The sequence below is a fragment of the Micropterus salmoides genome, unplaced genomic scaffold, assembly GCF_014851395.1.
Source record: "Micropterus salmoides isolate LMB-PRFRI ecotype aquatic unplaced genomic scaffold, ASM1485139v1 Ms_hic_scaffold_7, whole genome shotgun sequence".
Lineage (NCBI taxonomy): Eukaryota > Metazoa > Chordata > Actinopteri > Centrarchiformes > Centrarchidae > Micropterus > Micropterus salmoides.
The window spans coordinates 25,233,690-25,247,299 of NW_024044459.1; the positions used below are offsets into that span (position 1 = coordinate 25,233,690).

Below are 13,610 nucleotides of genomic sequence, written 5' to 3' on the forward strand. Positions count from 1 at the left end.
CAGAACCAGGATAAACTGGAAGGGCAGGTCGGAGGTGAGGGGTCGGACGAGACGAGGCTGAGCCCTGACTCTGGAGCTGCAAGCAATCTAACATGTGATGTCATGGAGGGAGGAAGCTCCTGTGAGGAGGAGGCTGGTAACACAGGGGAAAATCCAGGGGATCTGGACTGGAGCCTCAGCCAGGAGCCAACAACACCTTCTAGCGAGAAGCACATACATTTGTGGGTGAGTCCTCTCACTGCAAGGGAGGTGAGACAGGGAGGGGCTCCAGGAAAGGAGGGAGGAGAAGGAGAAGGAGGCAGGACTGCTCCGCTTGTTCCACAGGAGACAGGCGAGAACCAAAAGAGCAGTGCGAGGATTGAGGAAAGACCCAGAGCATACAAGCTCTTCAATCAAATCACAAGAGAGGAGAAGAAGACTGAGGAGGAGCTTCACACATCCTCCAGGAGCAAGATGGAGTATCAGAATGAGGGAACTGGCCTGCACGAGGAGATACAAGATGAAAACCTCTCAGCTGGAGTTTCACATGAAAGGTATGGCCTTTCTGTTACTTCTGGGGATGCAAACTCACTTGAAAACACTGAAGAGGACTCTGTGATGGTGAAGATCAATAGATGTGGAGCTCGTGCAGAGAGGGAGTTGTTACTCTCTGTTCAACAAGATCAGAATGACACCATATTGGCTAAAGTTGCGGATGAAGATATTCAACTCTGTGGAGGAACAGCGGACTGCTTGAGTGAGAGGAAGAGACCGCCTACAGCTAAACGCCAACATCCTTTGAAAAACAGTCTGCAGAAAGAGTCTCTTTCAGACATGAGTGATACCATTCACTGTAGACCTCCAAAGGAGAGAACAGAGAATAATACAAAAGAGGAAACGCTAACATGTGAGGTGAAGCCAATTTTGAATGACTATTTTTCAAATAAACCAAAGGTCAGTGATACTGATGATCAAAGGGAGTCAGTGAGGTCTTATCTACAAACAGACACAACAGAAACGTCCACAAATCAAAAGACTGACTCGAATTCAGCATCAAATCCGACCTCACCCACTGAACCCAGTTCTATTTTGGAGAAGCTACTGAAGAGAAACAGGAAGGACACAACACCAGCTCTTTCAGCGATTAAAGATGTTGACACAAATGACAAGGACATCGCTGATGTTTCTGTTGGGGTGAATGCAAAGATGATCCTTGACAGTGTAGCAACAGAGCTATTCACTGATAAATTTGAGCAGTCAGATGTAAATACACCTTTGTCAGTATGTGAAACGGAGGGGTTGAAAGATAAACCACCTAAAGAACACCTTCAAACCAAAGATCATCACATTAAGGACCTGGACGTGAAACAGACAAACACTGCTGACAGTATGGCCCCAGATGTACTTTGTTTTCAGCACGGAGTGATTGGGAATACTGTGTGTGAGAGCTCACTCACAAAGTCACATTATTCCAAAGCTGCTGATTGTAAGGGCTCAGAGATGAACATCAGCTCCACAGATGCTTCAGTCAAGGAGAGTATGGGTATAAAGCCAGATAGACTCCCCTCTAAAAACCTGCCCTCAGACAACTTACAATCAGCTGTTTCACATGATACAATGTTATGTGACCTTAATGTAGTGATTGCTGAGGGATCTGCACATTACTCAGTGCCTGATGCAAAGTCTCCACCCACAAAACATGGGGTGGTGGACCATTTGCTTACTGTTGAGAAGACAGACATCAGTGCTGTAGGGCCATTAATAAAGAGTGACAGTGAGAGCAAAGCTGAGACGCAGTTATCTGGCTCTGCATGCTCAGATGCTCAGTCTGTGAGGAGGAAGAAGGTGAAGGACTCAACTGAGGGCACTGCTTCACCAGCTGCGGATGCTGGATCAGTTTTGGTTGTAGCCGGCACAGCTATCTCAGAGGAAAGCCACCAGGTCACAGAAGGCATGAAGCAGGATCTTCATATGGCACTTAACACAGAGACGCCAGACCAGTCGGATAAAAAACTTGCCAAAGAGAGAGATGACAGTGTCCCAGTAAGAGATAAATCCCAAAGCGCTCCCAAACCTAGACCTGTCTCAGAACTCATAAAGGAGACCATTCAACTGCATGAAAAGCTGCAGCACCAGGATTGGCCTAAGCCAGCTGAGGTCAGGTCTGATGAGCAGGGCCAGTCTGTGAAGGTGGCACAGATGAAGGCAGCTTTCGACTCAGCTCAGAAATCCCCAGACAAGGCACTTGAGAGGAAGCCATCAGTGAGAAAAGGTAAGGGTAAAGGGTAAAGTCCAGCTTACTGCAATATATATATATATACACTATAGTATCAAACGAGTAGAAACTGGATAGTACAGAACACACTGGGTGGGGATAACAGGTAAATGAATTAGTGAGTCATTATTGAAAAGACAGTTGACCAATGACGTCTGCTTTCCTGGTTCATGAACCATGAGAATTTGGGCTGCCAGATTCACCACAATCACTTGCATCAACCCTCATCTACAAGAGTAAAGGAGGGTGAAGAAAAACTGGATGATGGAATACAGCTGTTTTCGTCTGTCAAAAGTCTGTACCACTCTGGATTTACGAAATAACGCCATCTTGTGGTGCTGTAATACACTTGTAGTACATTGTGTTCTTCTGGAAAATTTAAATATATTTTTAAAATTACAAAATGATATGTAGAACAGTAATACTGTATAAGCATGGTTTCACTGCCCATCACAAACTATATTTTTAGGGTTAGGGTTTTTATTCATGGACATCAGAAGAAGCCTGCATAAAACATTTAAGTGAATCAACTACTTTCTCACATAGAACCAGACATATGTTTGTATTGTTGTATTTAGTATCCATACATTTACCCCCACTCACTCACAATTGCACACACAAACACACACAACACTCTACCTAACCCCAAAATTATTGCCTCATCCTGAATTTTGTTTTTAAATATTCTCTTCCTCTTGGCTCATGAAATTGTTCCTAAATACTATTAAATAAGTCAGTAGGATAGGTACTTTTGTACCATTCCAAAAATAACTGCATAAGTCCTATTAATTGTATAATTTGTGTAAGTAAAATGATGCTTTTCTAAATTATATGATTTTAATATAACAGAGAGATTATTGATAATTGGTACATAGATGGCAAATAGATTTTATAAAGATAATACTAATATCACAATAAAACCACAGGAGATTAAAACGCCATGAAGGAATCATAAACACACAACTGATGGTGATTTTCGCCAACTGGGAACCTGAAGAAAGAAGGCGTGAGTTATATGTTCCCTGTTATCCATAAGGCGCTCTGATTGGCTACTGGAGCTGTCCGTCAAAGGCCGCTGATCCACACAGGGCTCGCCAAGCCAAATCAGGGGGCGGGACTAGCGGCAGAGTGGGGAAAGAGCACACAGAGCGGGTGGTGTCTGCACAGCAGCTCTGGCTGAGCAAGGAATCAAGTGGGATACGCGTTGTCTGTGTATATCATTCATCTTTCCGGAATACTTTTATTTTCCTCTCAGAAGGTAGGTTACAGATTATGTGAATTGTTTAGACTCTACCCCCTTTAATTGGTTTGAACTGTCTTCGTCTGTCCACCTCCAGCCATCCAGACAGGAAAGTGCATGCGCTAGCTAAAATGAATCGGGACAGTCTGTAGAATGTGAACAGTTTTTTTTTTTTTTTTTTTAGCTAGCGCTAGCCATTAACGGCGGTTAACTGACAATGCCAAAAACTTTCTAACCGATAACCAAATAAATTGCTGTTTTCAAGCAAGGCTTTTGTTCCTTCTAGTGTTGGGTGGGTTTCATGGGTAATTCACGACATTAAATGTGCTATTGTACGTTATTGAGCGGGGTGGGGTAGCTAACCATAGTGCGGCAGGAAAACTTATCTCCGAAACGATAGATCCACATACACGGAGGTGCGGGCAGATCAGCCGCGCCCTGGCCCCTGGCATCCTGACTGTTAATATATAGACAATTCAAACAGAATAATGGGCTCCAAACATAAGAGTATCTAAGATTTAACAATATAATTTGCAGAGACAGTCTCTTTTTTTCTTCTTTTTTTTTCTCTTTTCTTCAAAATGCCCCTCTTTGATTTAAATCTAATATCTGCAATATTCATCCAGAGGCCAGGTTCACATTTGACCCACTAACACACTGATAAAAAGAGTCACGGCACCGGAGCGGTCGCTGCCTCCATGCTGGCAACTATATTTGTTACCCAAATCCACAATCACTGTCTTCCACCTGCTCAATAACACGTGGAGAATCGTTAGTATAAAAGTATGCGGAATCTGTGCAGAGAGATTTCCCACCTCAACTATGTCTAATAGTGACTGTCAATGAAGGAAGATATTGAAATATTGTTTACTGACCTGAGTCCATTAAGTTTTATGGTGACAGCTGTTTATACAAAGGTTTGGTTTAAGTATGTTCAAGCCAAATTAAGATTGGGTAAATTTTACTATTAAGTGTTCAAGTGTTCAAAGGCATTACTTTGATGTACCTAAATATCTTATTAAAAGTTTCCACAACTGGACCTCATATGCTGTAATTAAATTGGGTTTGCACATTAATGAATGTTTTGAAAGGGAAGTGTAATCTTGCAGTGTGTCATAAGTAGCCACTAAAGATTATTTTCATGATTGAGCGATCTGTCCATTAATTTTTTGATTCTCATCTGTATGATCATCAGTCCAAAACCCACACATATTCAATTAACAATGATACACAACAGAGAAGCAGCAAATCCTCACATTTGAGTAGCTGGAACCAGAGAGTATTTGGCAGTTTTGGTTGACCGACATTAGTTCACTTTCTGCCCCTCAGCTAATCAATGAATTGACTAATTTGTTTCACCCAGGGTCACAAGTATTATGAAGTAGCCTCACTCTTAAAATTCGACTTGGCACTGCCTTGGAGCTGCGACTAATGTGATTTTCAAATACTAATACCATGCTGGGAAAGCAGTATATCGAAAATTTATCTAAAACTGGAGCTTGTTGGGTGATCATTAAAGGCCTGATGGCGTTCTCCTCCTCACATGGCAGTTGTAAATAGTCTCTCCAGTCCAGCCCTAGAGCCTGGGTGTTGACCCAAGTAGTCCTTTCTGTGACCCCTCTGTGCACCACCAACGGCTCATTTGCTTGCTCATGACAATAGGGCAGTTTGATTTGTAATGACCGTGGTTAGTGTGCCAAAAGGGCAGTGTGATTTGCATATTTGGCCTCCGTCTTAAACTAGGTTACTCAGCTTCCGTGTTTAATCAGCTTTTGAGTTGGAGGACTTTCCCTCGAGAATCGCTGTGGGATGCAGAGCAGGCGAAGGCTGATAGAGCGACCCCGGGGTCGACAGTCAACAGTACTACAGCTGTGTTTGGGCTTGTTAACCATTCCAGACGCATCAACCTGGTTGTGCTGCAGTACAAGGTCTTTTAGCAGTGTGTAGTCTGTCTTCCTATGGCTGAGAGAGGAAGTGGGTCAGGAAGCAGAGGGAAACTGAGCATGAGATGTGAGGGAGTGTTGGTTTCCATCCAGGCGTCCCGGTGTGGGCTGTGGTGAAGACTTGAGTGCATTTTTTTTTTTTTAACATTTTGAATTAGTTTCAGGGAAATCATTAAGATTTATATCCACTACCCAAATTATCCATTAGATTTATTTCATCCATATTGATGCAGCTGTTCCCTGCTGGCCATCATGTCATTATTGTGCTGAAATTGTTAAGAAAAAGTGGTTGAGTCTTGGCCTTTGTTTTGTGGACTAAGGAATGTGAACTTTAGATGGTAGCTTAGTAATAGTTTGCCATATCTCCTGTTGGTTAGTTCTCATATCACTCTACAGGAATAAGCAGCATCCCTGTGGAAAGAAGCTAAATACTTGGTCAACAGTTTGGCCTCTGCATCTCAGTTGGATTAAAAGATTGCATTCTTTTAACATGTCTGACATACCTCAGATTGTGTCCAGTCCTGTCTGAGCAAGATGTTATCTCAGTCCACTCTTTCAAGAGGATGTTCTGCCAGAAACCTTCAGAATGACATGCCACACCTTGAAAATTCAACAGACTTTGTTTAAGTTACAGGATTTATCTGAGCACAGGTGGGAAGAAACATCTCATTAACCAACCACCTGCTTAGCATATTAGTGTGTTTGTTTGTTTGCTTGTTTAGATCAGCCTAGTGATAAAGAGAATCAAATGTCTAAATCTGTGCCTTTTTAATTGCTTACACAGTAGAAAACAGACACACAGCCCATTGACAGTGGAGATTTTTTCTATTAAGATGCTCAAATAACAAAAGGGACAATATAATTATAGCTAAAAAAAACATGATTTATTGTTATTTTTGTGTTTTGCATCTATATTATAGGGTTTATATAAATAAGTTTGCTTGGAGTCTCAAAGATGAAGTTCAGATGCCATCTCTCCTGTTTTGACAAACCTCCTCTTTAGCAATTCCAGCAGATGCACACAGGCTAATACTATTTCTTCCATTGGTCTTTTCCACCACAGCTGACAACATCTGTTGAAATGGAGCAGTGGTTTGTGCATTGCTCACTGGGGGAGGGGGAAGTAGCTGATCAGGAAGAGGAAGGCACATGCTATGTACTTTGAGGCTTTAATATTTAGGAGTTGACTCTTTTTTTTTTTTTTTTTTTTTTCTTCTCAGAACAGGAATTGATAAAGTTGGGAAGGTGGTTTTTGCTGGAGTTCAGTTTAAGGCAACAATTGCGTAAGACTTTCTGGTAAAAAATCCTGTCATCTATAATTACCCATCATTTTAATTAAATATTTTTAATGATATAGAGACATATATAACCTATTGAATAGCGTTGAATTTTCAAAAACAACTCGATCACATTTAATATACAGAACTTACAGATTAGGGGATGGAGAGAAAAGAAAAGATGAACAGAGATGCTTTTCATGTCACCACACGAAGCAGATGAATGATTTTTTTTTACCTCCTTGCAGCCACTTGCTTCCACTGTAACATTAGCTGCCTCTGGCTGATCGTCGTAATGAGTATTACTTGCTTGTCCCTCACCCTCCACCGCATCAATCCCATTTTTTTCACCTTGTTTATCAACCACAGTCCAACTATTGGGCTTTCTAAAGAAGCTTCAGACACTCAGCTGCCTAGCATTTTATGATCGCTAGCCTGTGTAGCGGTATGTCATACCAATGCGAAAGCCAGCTAGAAAACGAGGTCATCCACCTGAGATCAAAGACAAGACTACTGAACAGGAGGGTCTGCTAAAGGTGGTCTACAAGTATTTTGTGTGAATTACTTAACATTATGGTTGATTGCCTTTAGTCTAAATTTGTGAGAATGACGAACGGCCTTCAGATTTTTCCATCATTGTTTAAAAAATCCAGGCAGTGACTGAGAATAGTTAGTTACCGCAACCCATAAGCGTACAGATATTTTCTGACTTGTGAATTCTTCATTGTTATTCCTTTTTTGGAATGAGGAAGTTGGCAAAATTTCCTCCTTTGATCTCTGGTGTTGAAGTCTCTTCATCTGTAAATGTCTGACACCCTACGTGTTTAGGTACATGTACATAACCTTTACTTACTGAAAATTTAATTCTAACCAGTAATTGGTTTCTTTCTGTGTTACACCAACCACTGAGTTCAACTTGAGTCACATTGCTCTTGTGTCTCCAAGTCTCATTTCCTCTACAAAGTATAAAAGAAAACATCCCTTACAACACTGGTGCATAATGTATTGTGATCCAGTAGTATTTAAATTGTGCAGAGCACAGACTGCCTGGTCACTTGGGGTTGAGAGAGGTGAAAAAACATTACCTTATCTCATTGTTGCAAAAAGCACTGGAATGTAGCTGGAATCTGATTACAATGGTGGTCCGTGGCCTTGGTTACAGGAAGGGGATTTAGGTGGCGTCTCATGCGGTCTTGGTGACAAAAGGCAAAAGGCAGCCAGTGTATGGGGAGCAGTGAGGCGACATCACTGGTGTGTGTGTGTGTGTGTGTGTCTGTCTGTGTGTCTGTGTTTAGTGGCTTGGGTAGAAAAGTGTGGGAAAGTCTCTAAAATTACAGTAACAATAACCTTCTGATGATAATAATAAAATACCAATACTGTGGGATGTGTATACATTGATCACATTTGGCCTCCCCCCTGTATTGTAGCCGTATTAGCCTAGCATTTGTTGGAGGGATGTACTTCACTGTATATGAATGGCGAGCAGTGACCTGAACTGTGGCTACCAAGATGATGCTAGCGGCTCAATTGCAGGGAAGTCAGCAAAAGCCACAATTGTGGAAATGCACCAACAAACCAAGGAATTGCAAAACTAAACATGTAGCAGATGAGACCTGTTGAGAAACATTGTTTTATTTGCAGATTGCGTCTGTCCGTGGAGGGCTTTATGCATGCCACTGACCTCAGCTTTAGACTTACATGCCATTGTCAAGATAAATGGCTCAAGATAAGACATACATTGCGTTGTGATGAACTTGACAAGTGAGACAACACGATGAACTGGAGCACACTTTGCAGTCAAAAGATGTTACTGCACATGCAGCAGCCACTAGTGTTGAAACTGTGTGTTGATTTAATCTATTAGTCAAATAGTTATTCTGAAAATCACTGGTTTTAGTTAGTTACCAAGGTAAAATACCAATCTTGCTTCTTACAGACCCTTTTTTGTCTTTTACGTAATTTCTGGTTTTTGACATTGGTGTCTCTGGAATGCACCTTAAGTCTGCGAGACGACTAGTAGGTTTTTGCTGCCTAGACAAGCTCAACCTGTTATGAGAAACAGGTCTACAACCAACATTACAGTCAAATATTTATACTGGGCGTATTTGATTAAAGCTTCTGGAACCATAATGGAGATACTTTCATGCATGTAGTACACAGTAGTGCTGAGTATACAGTATTTTTCTAAAAATAACTTGTGGAAACTGTTTAGGCTTTGTCATAGTCTGCTCTAATTCTGCTGCCCCTCCCTCTCCCACATCAGCTCATCCCGATTTTGTGGGATTTTCATGTTATGTCAAATCTCACTCACCACGCACACTATGAAACACCAAGCATCAGGGGGACAGTTTGCACCCCAACAATAAGATGGCGAAAAGATATAAAGGCTGTCTGAATATTGTCCACTCTTGTTTTGCATTGCCCATTGTCCAGAATAAGCAATTATCTTTGGGTTTCACAGAGCCCTATTAGGCAGTGAGTTTTAATCCTGGTTAGGCTGGTTATCAGCTGTAGCGGGGATGTTGCGCCACGTTTACACTGAATGGTACGGTTCGACTCCCTCTTTTTTTGGACAGTACCTGGTACTTTTTTTTTTTTTGGTATCATCTCGGCCAAATTTCCAAGTTAGCTAGGCTGATACTAAAAGGTGAAAAACAGCGGAAAAAGGGATGGAAATTTCTGGGCACCTCATGATTCGATTACGAGGGCTGCGATGTGATTATAAAATGATTATTGATGCATCTTGATGCATAATTTTTTTCTATACAGGATCTCTGGATAATTACTAAGCATTAAATTTGCGCATTAAAATCCAAAAGAAATATCTCCTAATAAGCTTAAAAGGACTAGTTTGCATCCCTAATTTACTTCATTAACCTCAGCTCCATGGTCCCTAATTTCTCCTCCTAGCTCCTCGGAAAACTGAAATATAAAGTAAATTATCAGGATGTACAGTGTGTGGCCAGGACAGAACTGTACACCAGTTTTAGTCTAAGCTTGTACCTGATGTTCTCTACTCTTGACAAGTAGGTAAGTTAGTAATGACATACAGCTGAGCTAATTAATATTACTTTTGTTACTAATTTAGCTAATGTTAAGTTATATAACAAACGTGCTGGACAGGGGAGATGTTAGCTAGCACTTACCGCCTTCACTTTTCCAGCAGTTGGGGAAAATACAGATTTTCTTATAAACGGACACACTGTGACCTACACTGGATATTTACTACCAGACTGAAACTTACTGCTAATATTTATCTCCGCTAACTTTCAGAGTCATGTTCTGCCGCCCCTCTCTCTCAGTAGCTCGGCCTCACACACAGGATACACAGAGAGATTGCCAAGTGTCAACATGCTTGCACAGTGTGCAAGTTAAAATCATCACTTGCGCATTGATATTAAAGATTGTGTGACATTTTAGTAAGGTGGTTATTCATTCCACAGCAGTGGTGTGTTGAATACACGGGGAACACTGGTCTCTCTGTTATGCGCATGCCACAGACGGTCCAGGCGCTGCACTTCTGCGAGTTCTGCGTTTCGTGTTCCGTCAACATAACATTATAAATTAACATTTAAATAATAGATTTTTTGACATTTGTTAATCGAGACAGAATCTTCCACATCGCGATGCATCTAAGAATCAAATTATAATTTTGACTGATTGGTCCAAGGGCACCAATCGGCATTTGAATGACATGCGACATCCTGCAAAACCCCGCCATTTTTAAAAAGCCAAGCTTCCATCAAAAGTGGCCGCTATTTATTTTTTATTTACTTGGACTAGATTTAAAAAAATGGTAGCCCATAAACTCACATCGTGGTCAATTGAACACAATCTCTTTGATAATCCTCTGTTATAAGAGTAGTGTAGCACTTTTTTCCGCGGCAGTATGTTGGGGTTCAACAGCGCGGTATGCGGTATTATCGCATTTTTCATCAATGAAGTAATTTTGTGCCATATAGCAGAGTAAGAGTGTCTGTATCTGTCACCTTACTGCACAGCGAGCCGCTAACAGCAGCTTTATGGTCTGAGCAAGCAAGCTAGCTGCTGCGTGCTAGTCAACAACAATGCCAAGCAAATTCCTTTTTGTAGTTTGACCGTGTCTTTTTCAGACGTAGCTATATCATTACCTTCAGGGCATGTCTATCAAGTCAGTTTACATACCGCAGCAACACGGGCGCACGCCCACACACAAACAGAATGGCTGTTCACAACTAACCACTGCGCTGTAGTAACTAAATAACTAAATTTGGAAATGGAAAAACAGCTGCAGGCTTCCGACACACTACGCTCCTTAGTGAGATTCAAATGAGGCTTACTGTCCACAGTTTCTCTGGACTGTCCCTCAGGATCACAACGTTGTCCACCATCACTGAGCCTGCAAGCCACATTAGCCGTGCGGTATGCTAACGCCAACTTAGCTAACCTTTAAAATAAACAGTAAAACAACACAAAACACTGCAACACTTAAAGCTTCAGAGTTTGAAGTCTGGTCACATACAGCCCATGGCGATCCATCCTTGAACCGTTACAGAGGTCATTACGGTTGTGGAACTTCTGAAGCACTCATTTATTAATTTAACATGCCCTGAAGTGTACACTATGAACATTGCAGTTGTTGCGGTGCTTGCCATCCTCCCCGGTAGGTTTGACCAATAGCGCGGTATTTCAATTTTGTGGTTATCGCGACAGCCCTAGTTGTCGGTTTAGCAGTAAATGTACAGTGTATGTTACAGTTTCTCAGTGAATAAAGGCTGCAGCCAAAGTAAAGCTCCCATGTGTTTCCCTACTACTTGAAAAGTGAAGGGGATCATGCACTGTTAACTAGAAGATGATGTCAGGTAGTTTGCCACGGTGTTGCTCGTCTACATTGAGGGAGTACTATCTGTGGTGGATAATGAAGTAGAGAAAAGTATCTGGTACCAAAAGCAGGTAGTCAAGTCCATGTGAGTCAAGTACCATGCAGTGAAAACACAGCATTAAGTGTTGTAGGTAAGCACTTCAGTAAATCTCATCCTTGTCCAGACATTTCTCCTGTAATTGAATTGAAAGTTTTGTTTTCTTATTAGGTCTGGACAATTAATTGAAGAGTAATTAAAACCAAAATTCAGAGCTTTTACCTGACATGAATTACCGTGTGTGTGTGTGTGTGTTCCAGCCTGGAGTCAGGCAGAGGCTAGCTAGCGCTAACCACCTTCACTTTCAGACATCCATTTTATTAACGGACACAATGTAACCTACACTGTACATTTACTGCCAGACTGACAACAAACTCTTGGTTTTTGGTGCTTTTGAGACAAGCGAAGCGAGTGTTCAGGGTGGTGAGTTTACATACAAAGTCAATTCAAAGACTCGTAGAGCCGCGACTTCCTGTCGGACAATGCAAAGGGGGCGGTGCTGGCAACGCGAAGGAATTTGCGTGACTCATGACGCTGAGTCGCGTTAGCCTATCAACGTTGAGATTGTGCGTATGTCACCGATGGCTTCAGAGCGTTGTGTGGAGAGGGTCAGGCAGAGCGGGAGATCGACATTCTGCTGGCCGGCGGAAAGCTGCTAAACTTGGGGGAGAGGAGCAGGGAGGCAGCTTTTGGACAAATAAACACCCGTAATTGGACTGGATTATGCTCTGACAACCATGCCGTTTGCTCGTGGGAGGAGCTCAGAGTAAACCTCTTTTTATTAAATTAGCTTTTTACTCTATTTTTTGGGATTACAACGTTGATTTATCTTCACTCGAGATTCTCAGCAGCTAGCTTCCGTGCACATCCGGTTCTAGTGTTGTTAGCGTCGTTTGGCACGCAGAGCTCTGTTGGACTACTACTTCATATTAATATAAAAACCGGACAAAACTGGACATTGCTGGGAGAAAAGAAAGCGAGGTGGTTGAACTACCTGGTGAGTTCAGAAAACATGTGTATGTAACTTTATTCCAGCTATCGTTGTACTTTACTGTGTCCAAGTTAGCATAGCAAAGCCCTGATCGATCTGAACTCCATTCAGAAAACAAACATTTTAAAAGTTGTTGTCCTGCTGACAGACCTGACAAAGCATGAATTCATATGTTTAACAAATCTGGATCATATTGTAGTTATTTCGGCATCAGTTTGATCTGTTTATTGCTATTTAATCACAGCAAAATGCTTACTTTGGGTGCCGACTATAGGGGAGCCGTGTCTCCATAATGTGCACGTCAACATTACCGTATCAATTAAAAAAAAAAACAGCTTTAATAATTAAGCGTATTTACAGTACAAAATTTGTCAGTGAACTATGAGGGCAAAAAACATTAAAATACAAAATAATCGTAATCGAGGTTAAATGTTCAATTAGTCATGATTTTAGGGGAAATCGTCCAGCCCTACTTCTTATGTAAAGTAAGGCAGCAGCTAACGATTCTTTTCATCGTAGATTAATCTGTCAATTATTTTCTCGATTAATCGATTAGTTGTTTTGTCTATTAAGTGTCAGAAAAGTGTCAGAAAATTGTCAAATGTCTGTCACTGTCCCAAAGCCCAAGAAGACGTCCTCAAATGTCTTGTTTTGTCCACAACCCAAATATATTTACTTTACTTTCATAGAGGACTAATAAAACAGAAAATATTTACATTTAAGAAGCTGGATCATTTTTCTTGAAATGATGACTCAAACAGATTAATCGATTATCAAAATAGTTGGCTATTAATTTAATAGTTGACAACTAATCGATTGTTTGAATAATCCTTGTAGCTCTAAAGTCTTTATTTCAAGGTTGGGAAATAATATGTTATAATAACTATAAGCCCTGTCGAGGAGAAACCATTGGAGTACAAATAGCTGTTGACAGAATGGGGTGGTCCCGTATTTTAATTGGAATGTGTGAACATAACTGAATGTGGCAGGGGATAGTGAGCATTACA

At 41.3% G+C, this 13,610-nt stretch overlaps 1 protein-coding gene across 3 annotated transcripts in view; it reads left to right on the forward strand.

Annotated features, from left to right (window-relative positions):
* The first annotated feature begins 482 nt into the window (after nucleotides 1-482).
* The window catches only part of LOC119891820 (coronin-1C-A), a 43,567-nt gene continuing 30,439 nt past the window's right edge, over nucleotides 483-13,610 (forward strand). Inside the window, exon 1 of one of the 3 annotated variants that reach the window (XM_038703720.1) lies at nucleotides 483-2,251. In XM_038703720.1, the coding sequence (XP_038559648.1) occupies nucleotides 598-2,251 (1,654 nt within the window). In that variant the 5' untranslated portion in view covers nucleotides 483-597. Of the gene's footprint in view, nucleotides 2,252-3,367; nucleotides 3,513-13,610 lie in introns of those variants that run through there. The other 2 variants (XM_038703722.1, XM_038703721.1) reach the window with 2 other exon arrangements.